Source organism: Arvicanthis niloticus, chromosome 15 (genome assembly GCF_011762505.2).
Source record: "Arvicanthis niloticus isolate mArvNil1 chromosome 15, mArvNil1.pat.X, whole genome shotgun sequence".
NCBI lineage: Eukaryota > Metazoa > Chordata > Mammalia > Rodentia > Muridae > Arvicanthis > Arvicanthis niloticus.
The window spans coordinates 5,205,250-5,228,587 of NC_047672.1; the positions used below are offsets into that span (position 1 = coordinate 5,205,250).

At 40.6% G+C, this 23,338-nt stretch overlaps 1 protein-coding gene across 4 annotated transcripts in view; it reads right to left on the reverse strand.

Annotated features, from left to right (window-relative positions):
* The window catches only part of Lmbr1 (limb development membrane protein 1), a 140,455-nt gene that overhangs the window by 95,545 nt on the left and 21,572 nt on the right, over positions 1-23,338 (reverse strand). For 3 of the 4 annotated variants that reach the window (XM_034519153.2, XM_076913287.1, XM_034519146.2), the window contains exons 3-4: positions 22,591-22,630; positions 15,979-16,118 (exon numbers count right to left, since the gene is read on the reverse strand). In XM_034519153.2, the coding sequence (XP_034375044.1) occupies positions 15,979-16,118; positions 22,591-22,630 (180 nt within the window). Of the gene's footprint in view, positions 1-15,978; positions 16,119-22,590; positions 22,631-23,338 lie in introns of those variants that run through there. The other variant, XM_034519154.2, reaches the window with a different exon arrangement.

A 23,338-nucleotide genomic window follows, 5' to 3' on the forward strand; every position in this document is an offset into this window, starting at 1 on the left:
CATAAAAGAAACTTTACTAAGGCTCAAAGCACACATTGCACCTCACACAATAATAGTGGGAGACTTCAACTCCCCACTCTGTTCAGCAATGAACAGAAATGGAAACAGAAACTAATCAGAGACACAGTAAAATTAACAGAAGTTATGAACCAAATGGATTAACAGGTATCTATAGAACATTTCATCCTAAAACAAAAGAATATACCTTTTTCTCAGCACCTCATGGTACCTTCTCTAAAATAGACCATATAATTGGTCGCAAAAACAGGCCTCAACAGATAGAAAAAGATTGAAATGATCCCTGGCATCCTAACAGATTACCACAGACTAAGGTTAGTCTTAAATAATAACAAAAACAATGGAAAGCCCACATACACCTGGAAACTGAATAACCCTCTACTCAATGATAACTTGGTCAAGAAAGAAATAAAGAAATTAAAGACTTTTTAGAAGTTAATGAAAATGAAGGCTCTTCATACCAAAACTTATGGGACATAATGAAAGCAGTGCTAAGAGGAAAACTCATAGCTCCAAGTGCCTACAAAAAGAAACTGGGGAGAGCATACACTAACAACTTGACAGCACACCTGACAGCTCTAGAACAAAAAGAAGCAAATGCACCCAAGAGGAGTAGTCAGCAGGAAATAATCAAACTCAGGGCTGAAATCAACCAAGTAGAAACAAAAAGAACTATACAAAGTATCAACAAAACCAGGAGCTGGTTCTTTGAGAAAATCAACAAGGTAGACAAAACTTTAGCCAGACTAACAAGAGGACACAGAGACAGTATCCAAATTAATAAAATCAGAACTGAAAAGGGAGACACAACAACAGAAACTGAGGAAATTCAAAAAATCATCAGATCCTACTACAAAAGCCTGTACTCAATAAAACTGGAAAATCTGGGTGAAGTCAACATTTTTCTAGAGAGATACCAGGTACCAAAGTTAAATCAGGAGCACATACACCACCTAAACAGTCCTATAACCCCTAAAGAAATAGCATCAGTTAATAAAAGTCTCCCCACTAAAAAAAAAAAAAAAAAAAATCCCAGGACCAGATGGTTTTGGTGTAGAATTCTATCAGACCTTCAAAGAAGACCTAATACCAATTCTCTTCAAACTATTCCACAAAATAGAAATGGAAGGAACACTACCCAATTCATTCTATGAAGCCACAATTATGCTCATAACTAAATGACACAAAGACACAACAATGAAAGAAAACTTCAGACCAAGCTCCCTTATAAATATCGATGCAAAAATACTCAATGAAATTCTCCCAAACCAAATACAAGAACACATCAAAACAATCATTGATGATGATCAAGTAGACTTTATCCCAGGAATGCACGGATGGTTTAATATACAGAAATCCATCAACATAATCCACTATATAAACAAACTCAAAGGAAAAAACACATAATCATCTCACTAGATGCTGAGAAAGCATGTGACAACATTCAACATCTCTTCATGGTAAAAGTCCTGGGAAGATCAGAAATTCAAGGCCCATATCTAAACATAGTTAAAGCAATATACAGCAAACCAGTATCCAACATCAAACTAAATGGAGAGAAACTTGAAACAATCCCACTAAGATCAGGGCCTAGACAAGGCTGTCCACTTTCTCCCTACCTATTCAATATAGTACTGGAAGTCCTAGTTAGAGCAATTAGACTGTCAAAGAAGGTCAAACGGATAAAAAGTGGAAAAGAGGAAGTCAAAATATCACTATTTGCAGATGACATGATAGTATACTTAAGTGACCTCAAAACTTCCACCAGAGAACGCCTAAATCTGATAAACAACTTCAGCAAAGTGGCTGGATATAAAATCAACTCAAACAAATCAGCAACCTTCCTCTACTCCAAGGCTGAGAAAGCAATTAGTGAAATGACACCCTTCACAATAGTCACAAAGAATATAAAATACCTTGCTGTGAATCTAACCAAGCAAGTGAAAGATCTGAATGACAAGAACTTCAAGTCTCTGAAGAAAGACATCAAAGAATATCTCAGAAGATGGAAAGATCTCCCATGCTCATGGATTGGCAGGATTAATATAGTAAAAATGGCCATCTTGCCAAAAGCAATCTACAGATTCAATGCAACCCCCATCAAAATCCCAACTCAATTCTTCACAGAGTTAGAAAGAGAAACTCTCGAATTCATTTGGAATAACAAAAAACCCAGGATAACAAGAATTATTCTCAACAATAAAAGAACTTCTGGGGGAATCACCATCCCTGACCTCAAGCTGTACTACAGAGCAGTAGTGATAAAAACTGCATGGTATTGGTACAGAGACAGGCAGGAAGATCAATGGAATAGAACTGAAGATCCAGAAATGAACCCACACACCTACAGTCACTTGATCTTTGACAAAGGAGCTAAAACCATCCAGTGGAAAAGGGACAGCATTTTCAGCAAATGGTGCTGGTTCAACTGGAGGTCAACATGTAGAAGGATGCAAAATCAATCCATTCTTATCTCCTTGTACAAAGCTCAAGTCCAAGTGGATAAAGGACCTCCACATAAAACCAGATACGCTGGCTTATGCTCTAATATCAAGAATTGACAGGGACCTCATAAAATTGCAAAGCTTCTGTAAGGCAAACACTGTCAATAGGACAAAACAGCAACCAACAGATTGGGAAAAGATCTTTACCTATCCCACATCTGATAGAGGGCTAATATCTAATATATACAAAGAACTCAAGAAATTAAACTCCAGACAACCAAATAACCCTATTTAAAAATGGAGTACAGAGCTAAACAAAGAATTCTCAACTGAGGAAACTCCAATGGCTGAGAAGCACCTAAAGAAATGTTCAACATCCTTAGTCATCAGAGAAATGCAAATCAAACCCTGAGATTCCACCTCACACCAGTCAGAATTGACTAAGATCAAAAACTCAGGTGATAGTAGATGCTGGCGAGGATGTAAATGGAGGAACACTCCTCCATTGTTGGTGGGATTGCAAGCTGGTACAACCACTCTGGAAATCAGTCTGGTGGTTCCTCAGAAAATTGGACATAGCACCTAAAGACCCAACTATATCACTCCTGGGTATATAACCAGAAGATGCTCCAACATATTACAAGGACACATGTTCCACTATGTTCATAGCAGCCTTATTTATAATAGCCAGCAACTGGAAAGAACCCAGATGTCCTTTAACAGAAGAATGGATACAGAAAATGTGGTACATCTACACAATGAAGTATTACTCAGCTATTAAAAACAATGAATTCATGAAATTCTCAGGCAAATGGATGGAACTAGAAAATATCATCCTGAGTGAGGTAACCCAATCACAAAAGAACACACATGGTATGCACTCACTGATAAGTGGATATTAGCCCAAATGCTCACAATACCCAAGATTCAACTCACAGACCACATGAAGCTCATGAAGGAAGACCAAAGTGTGGGTGCTTCAGTCCTTCTTAGAAGGAGTAACAAAATATTCATGGGAGCAAATATGGAGACACAGTGTGGGACAGAAACTGAAGGAGTGGTCATCTGGAGACTGTTCCACCTGGGTATCTATCCCATGTGCAGTCACCAAAGATAGATGCTGATGTGGTTGCCAGGAAGTGCATGTGCAGTGGAGCCTGATCTAGCTGTCTCCTTAGAGGTCTGTCAGGGTCTGACATATTCAGAGGTGGATGCTCACAGCTAACAATTGAACTGATCAAGTGGTTCCCAATGGAGGAGTCAGAGAGAAGACTGAAGGAACTGAAATGGTTTGCGGAAGTGGGGGACCCATGGGGAGAGCAACAATACCAACCAACCAGAGCTCCCTGGGACTGAACAAGCAGCCTGGGAGCAATACAGGGAGGAACACATGGCTCCAGCTGTATATGTAAAGGAGGATGGCCTTTTTGGGCATAGGTGGGAAAGGAGATCCTTGGTCCTGTGAAGGCTGGATGCCCCAGTGTGGGGGGAATTTGAGGGCAGGGAGGTGGGAGTGGGTGGGTCGGGGCACATTCTCATAGAAGCAGGAAGATGGGGGATGGCATAGGGGGCTCCTGGGTGGGAGGGAAATGGTGAAAGGGGATAACATCTGAAATGTAAATAAAATATCCAATAAAAAAAATAATAGTGACAAAACACTCAGCTGAATTGGAGACCTGGCTCACTGTCTAAGTACACTTACTCTACAAGCATAAGGACCTGAGTCTGAATGCAAGCACCCAGACAAGAAGCCAGGCACTGGGGCACAGAGACAGGGGCATCCCAAGCACTTCCTGCCCAGCCACCCCAAACATTTGCACTTTCAGTTCAGTGAGAAACCCTATCTCAAGGAAATAAGATGAAAGATGATAAAGGAAGACTTCTAGTATACTACTCTGGTTCTCACTTTTGTGTGATCAGGAGTACGCATGACACAGCACACACATAACACACATACACACACCCACACATATACATAAAGACATATAAAACAAATAAGTATGTTTTAAACTAAGCATAAAAATAAATTGCCAAGAGAGACACAACTTATTTAACAACACAAATAGAGCAGAGTGGTGCAGTCTTCTTCCTCTCTACCTCTTCGCATGGTCTAAATCTTCTATAAAAGGCACAGGAGTGCACTAAAAATCTTAAGTGTATATTTAAGCACCTTTGTGACATGCCTGAATCTCCAGATCTCTGTATCACATAAGTTTTGCTCATAAAATCCATTAAAAGGGAAGAAAACAACAAAGATAAACTGAGCTGGAGACCCAAGCCAGGATATGTTTCTGGCTATACACCATTCAAACATCAGCCTCAGAAAAGTTATCAAATACAAATATATGAATACTAATGTCTGCTATATTTTCATAAACAGAAAATAAACTGTCATTTGTAGCATAAAAAGAGAATTTTTATTCTTATTATTGACCTATGCATATATATATTTGCAGAACAAGAAATCCACATTATTCTCTGTAGGCCAAAAGTCAAAAAACTCAAATTTGCCTTGGGCAAAAACTCACAGATCAAAAATAATAATAATCATTATTATTATTAACCAATTCATTCATTTAAAACTAAGCTAGGGTTAGCAAGTCAGTATGGTCAATGGAGGGTTTGCTGCATGAGTATGAGGACCCAGACTCACTCCCCCAAACTGTAAGAACCAGGAGTGGTGGCACCTCTAATGACAGAACTTGGGAGGTGGAGGCAAAGCACTGACTTTAAGGCTAGTCCTTTCTGGGGGAAGAAGAATATATGTGTATTCAATATGCATTGCAAAGTGGCCTGTCAACTTTTCGAAGCCCAATGAATTTATTGTCTTTCCCTTAAAAGCATTCTACAATTCTGATACAATTGAAAATTACTGTTATTGACTTTACACACACACACACACACACACACACACACACATATATATATATATATAATCTTAATTTATAATATAAAAACTGTCAAATTTCTCCACTTCAAAAACTAAAATTGTGCGCTTCAATACAATAGAATGGAAAGCTTGAGAAAGGTAGTTAGTCAGAGTCAGTATCCACAGCAGGCCACTGACAGTAAGTAGCCAATGCCTAGCCCCAAAAGACAGTTCAGTTGAAGATTCAAACACAAGACCAAATTACTGGTTTGCCATAAGGTTCTTTATCTTCTACCGCCACCTGCTGGTGTCATAAAATAGTTCGAAATACAATATTCAACTCGAGAGAACCTGAGTTTAGAGCCTCTGTTGATCTGATAGACTCACAAGAAAAGGCAGTGAGCAAATTCCCTGGATTTGAGCCTTTATACTGCAAAATAAATGGTGAGGTAGAGGTACATCTGATTGTAAGTACTCTTTTTCTCAACCTCTTCATTTAACAAGGCAGATTCATTGGCATCAAAATTAAGTACTCACAGAGATTAGCCAGGTCACTGGGGCTCATTTTAACAACTGAACCCGAGCTGGACACTGCGATTGTCAATGTATAGCTCCACGCCAGCAAACACAACTGAAGCAAACACACTGGGCACCACTGAAGAAAAACACCTCCAAAACTGGAGAATTTTGCCCAGAGTTTAAGACTAGAAACTTAATTCTATCACTCTCCTCTCTTTTAAATTTATACTATTTTTAATTTTTAATTTTAAGCACACATGGCAGAAAAGTAGTCACTGTGAAGTAAAATCTTGGGATAACTTCCAAAATAAAAAATTAACAGTGCCAAGACACAAAAGGTGAACACTACAAATGGATTTTTCTGTCCCCTTTTTATCCTTTTAGTCCTATTTTATTTATGCAAATGATGTCACTTTGACACCTCTGCTTCTTCATTCCAGCTTAAAATGTATGGTATGCTCAATGGAAGAATCACAGTGGAAGTTACTCTATTTGGATAACTACTTGCCTTTTGAAAATCAGCTCTTGGCCCGATACTGGGCTTTCACCAAGTATAAGTGCTTGACCTTGGAGCTAAGATAGGCCTGAGCTCTTAATCCAAAACGCTAGGCATGCACAAAAGAACTGTGTATTATCAAATAAAAAGATATACATGTGGCCTAGCATAAGCTCTAATAAAGCAAATGATTCCAAAGAAGTGTCCCAAATACTCAAGGCTCCCACTTGTAAATTGTTCTTGTATATTGATCTTGAAGAGGGGCCCCTTGTCTAGTTAGTCAATACCATTTGCAGTCTCTACAGGTATGCGGGTGGCTTTAGCTCTACAGCCCTCTCAGGACAATAATTAAAAAGTAAGATACCTGTATCTCATGGGAAAAGTCGCCCAAGTGTCCCTGGAAAGAGGAGGTCTAACAGACAAGAGGATAAAGAAGACGAGATAACCCAAAAGGACAGCGGGTGGCTGTGGATGAACAGTGGGCCTCCTTCTCCAGACACTGGTCGTCACCAGTGGACTCGTGAAAACATGCTGTTTACTCCATCCTGCTCTGGCACAGGCATTAGCTAAGGCAGGCACTTTATACTCTACATATATTCTAGTCTCCACACATAGAAACACAGTCAACTAGTTCTTGTTCTACTGTCTTCCGATAAAACACAAGTTGACTTGAAATTTTTAAGTTTGTTCAGGGTCCCTAACAGTAAAACAGACAGCTGAAATTCTAAGCTAGGTCTAGCTGACTACAAGGTCAAGAAACAGGCCCTCATGGGCTAATTTCTAAAGTAAAAACGTAGCATACTAAAGGCACTGAAACGCCGGGCGGTGGTGGCGCACACCTTTAATCCCAGCACTTGGGAGGCAGAGGCAGGCGGATTTCTGAGTTTGAGGCCAGCCTGGTCTACAGAGTGAGTTCCAGGACAGCCAGGGCTAACAGAGAAACCCTGTCTCGAAAAACCAAAAAACAAACAAACAAACAAACAAAAAAGGCACTGAAAGGGAGGGGGAGGCTAATAAACTGGTGCACTGAGACAGTGAGCTTTGAAGAGTGAGATACAAAACTACGCTATAAACTCCTGGTGGAATAAACAGGCAAGAACAAAAAAAATGTTGACAAGAAGAAAGTTAGTGTTTGTTACATTCATGGTGGAAGAGGATCTTCTGCACAGAAAGATCACTAATTTTTCTGATGATAACCAGGGAAGCTATTTCTTAAGTCATATCTTTAGCAACAAAGACATCAGTATTTGATGCTACTGGGTTTATGTTAGAAACAAAGGCACCTACACCATCTGTCAGAAGAATACAGACAAGTACTTCTAGAAAATAGTTTGGCAACGATACTTATTACGCTAATGATTTCCATCATAATTATCTATGAAAATTGTGAGAAACTCAAAAGTCACTGTGAAAAATCCCCTGGGAAGCCAGCAGAAGACAGTTAAGTAAGGGCCCTGAGGAGGGAGAAAGCTGCTCTGCATGGGGATACTCAGCCCGCATCTCATATCTGTCAAAGGTCACTGTAGAGTACGTGGTCTCACTCCTGAAAACAGTAAGATGAGAGCTGATACAGGCACTAAAAGTGTTTTCAATGAATATGAAGAGCAGAAAAATAATCAACACAGCTTCAGTGCTTGAAAAGATTCAAGTTGCATGTGCTACAGACACATGGTGCACATATGTACTACAAAAAAAAAAAAGCCAATGCCGTTTTCTGCTTTATATATTTTGATACTCTTGTTCATTCTACAGTGAGCATGTACTATTGTTGTGCTCAATAAAGTTAGAGCTGGCAGCACAGCTGCCCCTCCTCACACCCAGTCATCATCTCAGCAATAATGCCTCCTGTACTCTCACAAAAACAGAAGAGAGAAAGCTGACCCCTGTGTCTCACAGAAAGATACCTCTAGAGGAACAACTTGCTGGTTCACAACAACCACAGGACCCAGATAATCATTTCAGACTCACTGTTGCTCTCTAGAAGCGTGAATACAAATACTATCACAGCAAATGAAAACCAGCTCTACCTGACAGCTAACAGTGAGTGGGGCTTTCTCAGCAGTCAGCATCAGTAAAGGCTGTGCTAAATGGAGAAGTAATTCTACTTCTCCATTGTCAGCTAGAGACTCCAAATTACATAATTCAAACAAGGCACTTTGGATACATAGTCAACATCATAGTCTCTTCTTCCTCTTCCTCCTCTTCCTCATCTCCCTCCTCTCCCTCCTCTTCCTCCTCTTCCTCCCCTTCCTCCTCTTCCTCCCCTTCCTCCTCTTCCTCCCCTTCCTCCTCTCCCTCCTCTCCCTCCTCTCCCTCCCCTTCCTCCTCTTCCTCCCCTTCCTCCTCTTCCTCCCCTTCCTCCTCTCCCTCCTCTCCCTCCTCTCCCTCCCCTTCCTCCCCTTCCTCCCCTTCCTCCTCCTCCTCCTCCTCCTCCTCCTCCTCCTCCTCCTCCTCCCCCTCCCCCCCTTCTGTTTTTGGTTTTGTTGTTGTTAGTTTGTTTCTTTTGGTTTTTAGAGACAGAGTTTCTCTGAGTGGCCCTAGCTGTTCTGGAAATTAGAGATCGCCTGGATCTGCCTCCCAAGTGACAAGATTAAAGGCATACACCACCATCACCCAATGGATACAACTTTTTCTAAGTCAAACAGCAAGTCACAGAATTTTTGTTAAAGACATTTTACTAATAACTCAAAAGGCAGCTCAAAAATTAGAAAAAAAAATCTAAAATCTTTTGCTTAAAAAAAAAACAGTAAATATCCCACTTTATATTAGATGTATGTATAGTTTTACATTGATGTCTTTGATCCATTTGGCCTTGAGTTTTGTGCAGGGTGATGAAGACAGATCTGTTTGCATTCTCCTACATCTAGGTAGACCATCACCATTTGTTCAAGGTGCTCTTTTTTTCTGTTGTACAGTTTTGCCTTCTTTGTCAAAAATCAAGTGTTTGTAGGTGTATGGGTTTATTTCAGGGTCTTGGATCCAATTTTATTGATCAACTTGGCTGTTCTTATACCAATACTATCAATCTTTATTACTATTACTCTATAGTACAGCTTGAGAGCAAGAATGGTGATACCTCCAGAAGTTCTTCTATTGCTCAGGACTGTTTTAGCTATCCTGAATTTTTTTTTCCATATGAAGTTGAGAATTTCTCTTTCAAGGTCTGCAAAGAATTGTGTTGGAATGTTGATGGGGATGGCATTGAATCTAGATTGCTTTGGTAAGATGGTCATTTTCACTATATTAATCCTACCAAACCATAAGCATGGAAGGTCTTTCCATCTTCTGATATCTTCCTCAATTCCTCTCTTCAGAGACTTAAAGTTCTTGTCATATAGGTCATTCACTTGCTTGGTTACATTTACACCAAGATAATTTATACTATTTGTGGCTAAGAGTGTTGTCTGCCTAACTTCCTTCTCAGTCTGTTTATTATTTGTATAAATTAGGGCTGCTGATTTAATTTTGTATCCAGTCACTTTGCTGAAGGTGTTTATCAGCTATAGGAGTTCTCTGGAAAACTTTTTGGGGTCACTTATTATGCATGCTATCATATCATATGTGAATAATGATATTTTGACTTCTTCTCCAATTTGTATTCCCTTGATCTCCTTTATTTGTCTTATTGCTTTAGCTAGAACTTCAATTACTATATTGAACAGCTAGGGAGAGAGTGGGCAGCCTTATCTTGTCCCTAATTTTAGTGGAATTGCTTAAAGTTTCTCTCCATTTAATTTGATATTGGCTATTGGCTTGCTACATATTGCTTTTTTTTTTTTTTCAAGACAGGGTTTCTCTGTGTAGCCCTGGCTGTCCTGGAACTCACTCTGTAGACCAGGCTGGCCTCGAACTCAGAAATCCGCCTGCCTCTGCCTCCCAAGTGCTGGGATTAAAGGTGTGTGCCATCACTGCCCGGCTACATATTGCTTTTATTATGTTTAGGTGTCTCTGATCTCTGTGATTTTTTTTTGTTTAAGATTTGAAAATTTTTTAAATTTATTTATTTATTTTTTAAATACATTTCAGATTTTATCCCCTCACCCTATTCCCCACCACCACCCAGGAACCCCCTATTCCATTCCCCCGCTCCTGCCTCCACAAGGGCTCTCTGTGATTTTTAAATGAAGGAGTTTAGATTTTGTCAAAGACTTTTTCTGCATCTAATGAGATGATCATTGGTTTGTTTGGTTTTTTTATTTCAGTTTGTTTATATGGTGGGTTATATCGATGGATTCTTTTCATATATTGAACCATCCGTGCATCCCTAGGATGAAGCCTACTGGATCATGGTGGACAATGTCTTTGATGTGTTCTTGAATTCAGTTTGTAAGTATTTTTTTGAGTATTTTGATATCAATGTTCAAGAGAAATTGGTCTGAAATTTTTTTTGTTGCGAGTTATAGGATTATTCAAATAGTTTACCTGAACTTTATTTAACTTTGGTAAGTGGCATCTATCTAGAAAATTATCCATTTCTTCTAGATTTTTTCCAGCTTTGTTGAGTATAGGCTTTTGAAGTAAGACCTAATGATGTTTTAATTTCCTCAGTGCCTGCTGTTACTCCTCCCCTTCCATATCTGATTCTGTTAAATTGGATACTGTCTCTCTGCCTTTTAATTAGTCTGGCTAAGAGTTTGTCTATCTTGTTGGTTTTCTCAAAGAACCAGCTCTTGGTTTTGTTGATTCTTTGTATAGGTCTCTTTGTTTCTAATGGATTGATTTCAGCCCTGAGTTTATTTCCTGATTATCTACTCTTGAATGTGTTTGCTTCTTTTTTTTTCCTAGAGCTTCCAGGTGTACTTTTAAATCATTAGTATGAGAACTGTCCAATTTCTTTATGAAGGCATTTAGTGCTATGAACTTTCCTTTTAGGACTGCTTTCATTGTGTCCCATAAGTTTGGGTATGTCATGCCTTATTTTCATTGAATTCTTGAAAGTCTCTGACTTCTTTATTTCTTCTTTGACCTGGTGGTCACTGAGTAGAAAGTTGTTCAGTTTCCATGAGTTTGTAGGCTTCATGTTGTTTCTGTTGTTGATGAAGTCCAGCTTTAATCCATGGCAATCTCATAAAAGCGCAAGGGATTATTTCAATCTTCTTGTGTCTATTAATTAAGCCTTGCTTTGTGACTGAGTACATGGTCAGTTTAGGAGAAGGTTCCACAAGGTGCTGAGAAGAAAGTATATTCTTTTGTGTTTGGGTGAAATGTTCTATAGATATCTATTAGGTCCATTTGATTCATAACTTCTGCTAGTTTCATTATTTCTTGGTTTAGTTTCTGCTCCAGCGGCCTATTCATTGGTGAAAGTCGGGTGCTGAAGTCTCCCACTGTTAATGCGTGGTGTTTGATGTGTGATTTAAGCTTTAGTAATGTTTCTCTTATGAATGTGCGTGCTCTTGCATCTGTGGCATAGATGTTCAGACTGAGATGTCATCTTGGGCAATTTTTCCTTTGATGAGTATGAAGTGTTCTTCCCTATCTCTTTTTATTACTACTGGTTGAAAGTCTATTTTACTGTATATTAAAATGGCCACTCCAGCTTGTTTCTTGGGTCCTTTTGCTTGGAAAACCTTTTTCTAGCCCTTTACAAAGAGGTAATGTTTCTCTTGTTGCTGAGGTCTGTTTCTCGTATGCAGCAGAATGACAGATCCTGTTTACATATACTCTGCTAGCCCGTCTTTTTATTGGTCAACTGAATTCATTCATGTTGAGAGATATTAATGGCCAATGGTTGTTGGTTCCTGTATTTTGATGTTAGGTGTGTGTGTGTGTGTGTGTGTGTGTGTGTGTGTGTGTCTTCTTTGGTTTTGCTGTGAAATTATTAATTTCTAATGATTTCTTGGGTCTAGTTACCTTCCTTCTAATATCTTCTATAGGGCTAGATTAGAGGAAAGATATTGTTTAAATTTGGTTTGCAAAATCACCCTGAACTCATTGGTACAGGAGACAATATCCTGAACAGAACCTCAGTGGTTCAGGCTCTTAAGATCAACAATTGATAAATGTGACCTCATGAAACTGAAAGCTTCTGTAAGGCAAAGGCCACCATCAATAGGACAAAACAGCAGCCTACTGATTGGGAAAGGATCTTCACCAGCCCTACAGCCATCAGAGGGATAATATCCAAATTTATAAAGAGCTCAAGAAATCAGATACCAACAATCCAAATAACCCAGTTTAAAATGGAGTACAGAGCTAAAGAGAGAATTCTCCACAGAAGAATCTCGAATAGCATAGAAGCACTTAAAGAAATATTCAATGTCCCTATTCATCCCAGATATGCAAATCAGAATGACTCTGAGATTCCTTCTTATACACATAATAGCTAAGATCAAACACTCAAGTGAGTGAGCAATGATGATGAAGATGTGGAGTGAAGGAAACACTCCTCCACTGCTGGCGAGTGCAAACCTGTACAACCACTTTGGAAATCAATTCGATGGTTTCTCAGAAAACTAGGAATAGCTCTAACTCAAGACTCAGCTATTTTAGTATTCTAGGTATGTACTCAAAAGGTGCCCCCACTAGACCACAGGGACACTTGCTCAACTATGTTCATACCAGCTTTATTCATAATAGCCAGAAACTAGAAACAACCTAGATGTCCCTCGACAGAAGAATGGATAAAGAAAATGTGGTGCATCTACATAATGGAATACTATTCAGCTATTAAAAACAAAGACATCACAAATTTTGCAGACAAATGGATGAAACATGAGATAACCAAAAAGATATATATGGTATGTACTCACTTAGAAGTGGACATTAACCATAAAGTTCAGGACAACCATGCTATAATCTACATACCCAAAATAACTGAGTAACAAGGAGGTCCCAAGGGAAGATATGTGAATCCCACTCAGGGAAAACTAAGTAGTTATAGGAGATAGATGGAAAGAGGGAATTGGGTAGGAGAGAAGGTGAGGAGGAGAATAGGGATGGCAATGAGGTATGTGGGGGGTGAGAGAGGGCTGGGAGTGAGAATAGAAATCGGCATGGGAATAGAAATCTCTGGTGACCTGGTGATGGAGGCCTGGGACAGGAGAGTATACAGCAGGGAGCCTAAGGGTGTGGCCCTAGCTGAAATTCTCCTAGAGAGGGATGTAAAGACTAAAGTGGCTCCTCCTGTAGCCAGGCAGGATTTCCAGAGGAGGGAGAGGGACATAAACCCACCTACTAAATTTGTCTCACCTACAAGATATGCAGGGATAAAGATGGAGCAGAGACTTGGGATACAGCCAACCAGTGACTGCCCCAACTTGAGACTTGTCCCATGTGAGAAAGTCAACCTCTGACACTATTAATGATACTCTGCTACACTTGGAGATAGGAACCTAGCATAACTATCTCTGGAGAGGCTTCATCCAGTAGCAGATACAGGCAAATGCAGAAACCAGAGCTAAACATCAAACAGAGCCTGGAAGAGTCGGAGACAGAAGTCACTAAGTCAGAGGCATCAAGGACACCACAAGGAGACCCAAAGAGTCAACTACGCTGGGACCATGGGGGCTCACAGAGCCTGGGTTACCAACCGGGGAGAATGCAGGAGCTGGACCGAGAGCCCACACATGTGTAGCAAACGTGCTGCCTGGTCTTCATGTGGAGCCCTAACAAGCGGGACAGGAGTTATCTTGGTCTCTGTTCCCTACCATTGGGTCCCCTTGCCCCTACCTGGACTGCCTGGCTGGACCTCAGTGGGAGAGGATGTGCCTAGTCTTGGTAGGACTAGATGCCCTAGGGTGGGGTGGTACCCAAGGCAGAGCTCTCTGAGGAGAAGGCAAGGGGCAATAATGGGGAAAGGGATTTGGGAGGCTGGGACTGGGAAGAGAGGAGGAAGGGAGTGGTGATCAGTATGTAAAATGTAAAAAAAAAAAAAAAAATAGTACTTGTCACTGACTACTCTTCAAGATATTGTTTCATAAACTATATTCACTATTATAAAACACCTCTTCATTGTGTCCATACAAAAATATCTCACAGTGAGATGTCCCAATTTTACATGCCTTTGGTGTTTATAAACAATATATCATACCCTCCATATAACTATAAATTATATAAGCATAATAAAATTAGCTTGATACTAATAACACCAATATAATTAACAACACAACACTAGCCACAAAAACCAACACTAATAGAAATGGTATGGACAGGAATAGTAATGAGAAAGCTATCTATGTACCCACAAACCATAATCCAGTCTAACAGATCCCATAAAGAACTATCCTAGAAGAGAACAGTTAGTGCACACACACTAAATTCATACAACAGCTATCACTTACTGCCTGTTAAGAAGCAGATATTCTCTATTAGAAACATTCCTAAAAGCAAGCTTGCAAGGTGTGTTTTACTATCTATTCTACTAAAGAGAGCAGTAACCTGAGACAAACAACAGTGCCTAAGTGTGGTAGAAAATGGATGAGCCAAAGTTGCACTACAGATCTACATCACTTGAACAGAAAAGATCTTGTGGTCTACACTGTCATGTTTTGTTTGGTTGGTTGGTTTGGTTTTTGTTTTTTGTTTTTAATTTTGCAACACAGTCTCTACAAGCAGTTCTAGATGACCTGGAACTCACAGAGATTTACATACCTCTGTCTCCCAGCACAAGGATTAAAGGTATGTGACACCATACCCAACCACCATCATTACTTTTTAAATCACATTAAACTCTTAACTTGACAATGTGTTTTATTCTATCATGTTTTAAAATGGCTAAGAAAACAAAATAGCAACTGTAGCCTTTCCTCCGTCTGATCTGCAGTGGAAACTAAAGTCCTCTGACATAACTGGATGAACCAAAAAGTCTTTTCCTAAAACATTTAAATGAATCAAAATCACAGTAAATCCCCAGGCTAGTAGCTCATGTCTATAATCCCACACTCGAAAGGCTGAAGCTGAGAACTGCCATGAGTTCAAGGCCTCCACAGTGAATTCCAGACCAGTTGAGGGTATAGTGAGACACTATTTCATACCACATCTACATGGCTAACTGACACACACACACAGTGCAGAACTTCCAGTAAGTATAAAAACTGTCTCTTGGTTAAGCAAAGGGTGACAGCCACTTGAGCATGGTAAGGAAGAGCTGGTTTCTGACTTCACTGAGGACTTCGATAGTTGTACTGGTTGGTTTTTTTGACAACTTGACTCAACCTAGACATATCTGAGAAGAGGAAATCTTAATTAAGAAAATTCCTCCATTAAGTGAGCAAGTCTATGGGGAATTTTTTTTGATTAGTGATTGACATGGGGTGGCCCAGTCTAATATAGTCAGTGACATCCCTAGGCAAGTGGTACTCAAGTATATAAGAAAGCGGGCTAAGCAAGCATTGAGAAGAAAGCCGGCAAGCAGAATTCCTCCATGTCTTCTATATTAGCTCCTGCCTCCAGGTTCCTGCCTGCCTTCCCTCAGTGATACAGAGACTATGATGTGGAAATATAAGCTGAAATAAACCCTTTCCCCTTTCCTCCACAAGTTGCTTTGATCATGATGTCTTATCACAGCAAGAAACCCTCACTAAGACAACAGATTACTGGAAGATGTTACAACTTGTAAAGGAAACTAAGAAAACCCTATAACTTACAGAGCAGCAGAAAAAAAAAAAAACCCTCAAATAATGTATACTAACCATGGATCAAGGAGCCATTCAGCCACTGAATATAGTAGTTTTGAGGAAAAGCAAGCAGGATCTCATTGCTGATGATTGAGAAGGGTAAAAGCAAAACAGCACCACCTGAAACCGCCAGAGTGAAGGTGCTCAGAAACAACCTGCAAAAGAGAAGAGGCATCTGTTATGAGGGTCTGCAGAGTAGTGAGCATGGCACACCAGCCAGTCTTACATAAGAATCCCGGACAAACAATGGAACAGAGACTGAAGGAAGGGCCACCTGAGGATACACCATGTCTGCAGACACCAAACCCAACACTGGTGCTGTGGTCAAGAAGCACTTGCTGACGGGAACCATGTGTGGTAGTTTCTGGGGAGGTCTGGCCAGCAACTGACCAATGCAGAGGTGGATACTTGGGAGACAACCATCAGGATGAACTCAGGGATCCTGGTGGGGGAGCTGGCAGGACTGGAGAGCAGAGGGAGATTGCAACCCCACTGGAAGAACAACATAGGCTGGCCTTACCACAGTTCTCCAGAGACTAGACCACCAACCAAGGAATGTATCTAAAGGGATCTTTGGCTCCAGATACTTATGTAGCAGAGGATGGCCTTGCCTGACAGCAATGAGAGGGGAGGCCCTTGGTCCCAGAGAGCTTTGATGCCCCAGAGTAGGGGGGTGCTAAAATGGTGGGACAGGAGAGTGTGAGTAGGTGGGGGTGCACTATCATACAGGCAAAAAGGAGGGGGAGGACATATGTGGAATGGGGGATGGAGGAGGGGTAACCGAGAAGTGGGATATCATGGGATGGGGGGTTGGTGAAGGAGATAACTGAGAAGTGGGATATCATTTGAGATGTAAACAAACAGAATGATTAATAAAAATTAAAAAAAAAAAAAAAAAGAATCCCACTACAGATATGCAATTGAGGTATAAATGGCATGTGTAAGATCTGCAAAGTGCAACCAGGCAAAAAGTGCCTTAAAAAAGTGCCCCTGAAAGGTCTATATACTGAAGACAGTGCTGAACAGTTTTAAGAATTATCATTACGATTGGTGAGTACACACATGCATGTGTGCGTGCATGCATGCATACCTGTGTATGAAGCCAGTGGAGCGGGGTGCTGTGGCACACATGTAAGGTCAGAGGACAACTATGTGGAGTCTGCTTCCTCCTTCTACCTTTACACAAGATGCCAATATTGAACTCAGGTACCAAGCTCACATAGCAAGTAACTTGATACACTGAGCCATCTCATCAGCCCCTAATAATCTCATTAAACATGGTTAAATTACAGTAGTAAACAGCTGAGAAGTAGTGAACAATACTAATCAATATTTCAAACACTACTTCAATACTTCTTAGATAATACAGCTTCAATGTATGAAAAGGGCCTTTACTTATTTATTAAGTCAGCAAAACAAACTGAAAAAATTTGACCATAAATACAAAGCAGGCTTTCTATTCACACTAAGAAATGCTTACATATTATCAGGAAATATGTTATTTCAAAATCTATCATCATTTATAACAACCCACAGGACAGAGACTACAATCATGAAGGACTTTCATTTCTCAGTTACACATTTCTGAAAAGTTTTAAATTCTTTTATAACACACACCTAATTTTGAAAAGAATTTTTTTAAAAAGTAAATGACAAAGCAAAAGAAGGTGGATTTCTGTTGAGTCCAAGGCCAGCCTGGTCTACATAGGGAATGCCAGGCCAGCCAGGGCAACATAGTAAGAAAAAGAGGGGAGAATGAGGGAGGGGAGAGAGAGAAAGGGGATATGGAAGGGGAAAGGAAGAAAGAAAAAAGAGAAGAAAAGAGGGGATGGTAGGGGAGGAAGAAAGAAGGCAGGCAGGCAGCAAGATAGCAGCAGTAATGGCAAAAGAAACTTATTTAGCATTAAAGATAAAACTTGAGTATCAATCATGTTAAAGTAATATTGAAAGAATATGAAAATAAACGTAAGAAAAAATTTATGTCGTACTGAATGTCCCTATCATGCATTTAATCAAGTAGCCCTGCATTTAATGCCATCCTGTGGCAAACAGCAGAAGTGCATATCTACGCAGCCACAAATGCCCTGGAAAGTCCTGGGTTCAGTTAATAAAAAGCCAACTACTTAATGTAGATCAATGGAACACTCCAAACAAAATTCAGCTCAGACACAGAAGCATCATGAATTGATCCAGTAGAATGAAGAATACATGTCTTGGAAAAGTATTCAAAAGTTGCTCAGCTGGATGTCCAGCCCCAGTCCAGAGAGAACCATCACCCTAATTAATATCAACTCTGCCAACAAGGTCAAATCCAAATACTCACCATCCCAGGACCTGCACAGGCCTCCCAATATACTAGGCCCTCAGTAGGACACGTTTCATCTTATATTTACTCCCTCACCTGCTTCCTAACCCTCAAATGGATCTTATGAGTTCCAGGCCTCTGCCCACAGACTGCTCTTTTACTCTACAGTGTCCCTACAACACTGCACAAGGAAAATGTGCCTAAATAAATAGAAAGACATATCTCAAATGCCACTTGCCTGTAATGTGTCCCTCAATTCCTACCTTCTTATTCCTCTCAGTAGAATCAACTTGTCTTTTCTCTTAGCTCCCATAATACTCTGACCACACACCAGGAAACATTACTTCCAAATCCAATACTGGAACCCATGACCTGACAAAAGTTCACTTATGAGACAAAGGGATAAATCAGCAAGTCACAAGAGGCCCAGAAAATCCAGTGTATGTGGTCATCATTACTGTAATCTGCTTTTCAACAGCTATGGAGCCTCTACTCCACACTCTGCCACTGTGCTAGATCTACCCAGAGAGCAGAAAACCACTCCTGCTGCCCACAAAGAGCCTCTCAGCCTAGAAAGGGTCCTTAAAATAAGGCCCTGAGCTGAAAAAGTAGAGCGGCATTGCTTGTACAACCATAAAACTTTCAGAAATGTCATCTTCTAACATCGAGTAGTAAAAAGATCATCTTTGCAGACTATTGTACCTTTGGTGATTATGGTAGTAATACAACAAAGATATTTCCTTGACCATCTGGCAGTTGAGATTGTTTCCTCAAGGAGATGCAAGCTTTACTTGAATGCTAAATGACACCAACAGCTCAGAGAGCCATAGTCTCTAGGTCACAGGTAAAGTAGCGTCACAGAGTAGTGACAAATGCAGCAAGACCACCTTAAATCACGTCAGCAAACCTGCCACACACTCCCAGGTAGCAAACAAGAAGCAGGACCTCAAATGCTGGACCCTGGGTATTTCAAATGGATAAGCACTTCCCTCTTAAAATTCGAGTACAGCCTCTCCAGCATTCCCTCCTTCCTAACTGCACTCTGTGAAATGTTCCGACTATCGTCCTAAGTGGCTTGGTTTGAATCTGAAATGTCACCACACGCTTATGTTTTAAGAACGCAGCCACTACCTATGGCACCACTTGAAAACTGCTACGCTTCCTGGCTGGCAAATATAGGTCACTAGGTTTCATCCACCTCTGGATCCAGCTTGTACATTTGCTCTATTTTCTGGTCCATCTGCAAGTAACAAAACACTAACATATAGTGCCAACACTGTGGACTGTGAGACTGCTTAAAAATAAACCTTTCTGATTAGCTCCTGACTAGTATTTTGTCAGTGATGAGAAAAATAACTGTCACAGTCTTTATCTGGCTAATCAATAAAAGCATGCTTTGTGAATTCAGCCCTCAAGCACTCACTCTGATCAGAAGTTCTTAACCAGTGGGAGCATCAGAATGTATTATCATCAGGATCACCCAGAGGCAACCACCTCAAGGACCTTCTGCTAGTGCACATACCACAGACTGATCCAGGGAGTCACTTGGTGATGCTCAGTCACTACACAGATGTTTCCAAGCACTTGATTGTAAGCCAGCACTATACTCGGCATGTTTGAGCAGTAGATAAGACAGCCTTCTTAGCCTTCACGGGGCTTCTAAACATCACTTAACGCTATGAGAGCATCAGACAATAAGCAATCAAATATTTACTAGATAACTGCATAATATATTAAAGGTGGTAGGCACTGCGGAAAATACAATGAGCAAGGAAAACCTCACTGACAATGGTCAGACAAGTCAGACTGGATGCAGAACAACACAACTCCTGACAAGGAGCTGGAGAGGAGACAGAGGCAACTGAAAGACCGGTGGCATAAAGTGAGACGTTGGTGTCTCATGATCTGCAGAAGGCAGGCTGAATGTGGGGATGAGGAATTCGGTCTTAGACCAGTGTAGTTTGATGTCCACAAGGCAGGAATACCACAAGCTGCAGCTCTGTGACTCTCTCAGCAGGCCACAGGTAACTTGGGGTTACTGTCTCTCTACTGACCCTGTCTTCTTGGTCCCAGGTCAAGGCAGTGACTACCAGGATGTTCTACTCTTAGATCCTCTTACTTTCAGTTAGTACTTTATAGGAAGATGAGATTGAAACTAAAAGGGAACCCTATTCTTGTCAAATATCCAATCTATTCAGATGGACTGAAGATCGTCCTACTAAATGCAGTCGCTTCAAATCCATTACAGTAATTATTTACTTTGATGTTTAAATTGTCCCCAATTTGGTAAGAAACCCTTAAAGGACTGTTTCCTTTAAAATATCCCAATAATTCTTACATTCAGTACAAGTAAAATACAAAATTAACCTGGGCCTTTCCCTATCCAGCCCTTCTATTAGTCCTTAAGAGTCCTGGTTCGACTTAGTAGAGAATTCTGTTTAAACACTGCCTGGGCATTACATGGAGTCCCTGCTACTGAGAAAATCCTCAGGAGACAGACTGTAGTGGTTTGAATATGCTTGGCCCAGGGAATGGCACTATTCAGAGGTGTAGCCGCTGCCTGGAAGTCAGTCTTCTCCCTTTTGCCTTTGGAACAAGATGTAGAACTCTCAGCTCCTCCTGCACATTCCTGCCTGGATGCTGCCATGCTCCTGCCTTGATGATAACGGACTGCATCTCTGAACCTGTAAGCCAGCCCCATTAAATGTTGTCCTTATAAGAGTTGCCTTGGTCACAGTGTCTGCTCACAGCCGTAAAACCCAAACTAAGACAGAAATTGGTACCAAGGACTGGATTATTGCTGTGATAGTCCTGATCATGTTTTTGTTTGGAAAAATGTAGGTTTGGGGCCTTTGGATTTGGAAAGCAATAGAATGCTTTAAGTGGAGCTGAATGGGACACCATAGTAGGAATACGGAAGACTTTGTTGCTAAGAGTTCTACATATTGTTCCAAAAGAAAACAGGAGAAGACTGACTTGCAGGCAGCTAGGACATACCTACAACGACACATATCCTCCAACAAGGCCACACATACTGCAAGGCCACAGCCTGGGCCAAGCATATTCAAACTACTACACAGACAAAGCTGAGGATGTGAAAGCACATGGCCACACTCACTTTTATACTGCAGTTCTACTACTCTTCGTGTTCACAATGACACCCCAACTGGAAACAAAAACTCAATAGTTATTTTTGTTGGGGTTTTTTTTTTTCCACTTAATTTTTGGTTCCTATTGACCTTAATCAAGTCTCTCCACCATTACAAGGCACCAAATTCCTCCCATACTGATCCCAGCTCTATATGGATACGTATCTCCTTGTCTGGGTAGCTTCCCATTCTGGACTGAACTGTCCTGACACTCAGACATCCTCCTTCCCCAACTCAGCTCCCAGCACTCCTGGTAGGCCCTCCCTTTGGCTCTATTTACCTATGGTGACAATGACACTCTCATGGAGACCTTGACACTCTGCCAGATTCTCTGAAACTGGAGTTGGGGTGGTTGTGAGCCACCATGTTGTGGGAACCAAACCCAGATCCTCTGCAAGAGCAGCCAGTGCTTTTAACTACTGAGTCATAACTCCAGCCCAGACTTCACATTTTAGTAAACAAAATCTAATAGAAAGAACTTAACTGTTTGCTATTCAGTTTGACACTTCAAAAATTAAAGCCCATTTCTATCATATCTCCCCTCACAAATAAGGAACCTTTAAGGCAACTGAGCAAATGTATCACTAACCAAACAGTCTCTGCTCACTGTTCAGAGAGTTTGCAAACAGCTGACAGTTTGTGTCTTAGTCAGGGTTTCTATTCCTGCACAAAACATCATGACCAAGAAACAAGTTGGGGAGGAAAGGGTTTATTCAGCTTACACTTCCATATTGCTGTTCATCACCAAAGGAAGTCAGGACTGGAACTCAAGCAGGTCAGGAAGCAGGAGCTGATGCAGAGGCCATGGAGGGATGTTACCTGCTGGCTTAGTTCCGCTGGCTTGCTCAGCTTGCTTTCTTATAAAACGCAAGACTACCAGCCCAGGGATGGCACCCTGAATTAACCATGTGTACTTATTTATGAGAGTTTTCTTTTTTCCCATGAGACGTAGGAGGAGACAAACGGGATGCAGCGGGATTCGAACGCGCAGGTAGAGAGAGAGCGCGCAGAGGGCCCAGCGCCCTCTGCAGGCCGGTGCCTTACGCGCTGCGCCACCACCGGTTCGCTTTATGAGTGCTTTTTAAGAATGTGAAAAGTATTAGTACATTAGGCAGTTACTTCCTTCAGACTCTAACTTCAAAACTATAAACAGAACAATTTTAGAATACATACGATATCCTGTTGACTATGGCATCCTCATCTTCTTGTTCATCTGCAAAAATATTTATAACATTACTATTTTATCTCCCAACAAAATGTTTAATGAATGTATCTAAAAATATACCAAAAATACAAAGGTTTAAAAATTCAATTGCTGAATGGAATAACCTTTCAAAGAACATCTTCTTGATTTCAACAAAAACCCAACTATAAATTTCATTATAACATATAGTGTGTGTATAACATATAGAGTGTGAGTTGTGAATTTTTTTTTTGAAAAATGTTGTTTAACTGATACATGTAAATTAAAATTTTACAAATACCTAGTCTCAAGAAAATAAAACTTAGAACCACAGAACCATTGTGAAATGCAGGTAGACAATGTCAACAGACATTTCTGTTACAAAACCAAGTTATCCACTTTTCTTTTAGTTTTTATAAGTACAGGAAATGATAAGGTCTTCTTAAAGCAACCTAAACTACCTTTGTGATGGTTTGTATATGCTCAGCCCAGGGAGTGGCACTATTAGAAGGTGTGGCCCTGTTGGAGTGTGTGTGTCACTGTGGGTGTGGGCTTTAAGACCCTCATCCTAGCTGCCTGGAAGCCAGTATTCTGCTAGCAGCCTTCAAATGAAGATGTAGAACTCTCAGCTCCTCCTGCACCATGCCTGCCTGGATGCTGCCATGCTCCTGCCTTGATAATAATGGACTGAACCTCTGAACCTGTAAGCCAACAATCAATTAAATGTTGTCCTTATAA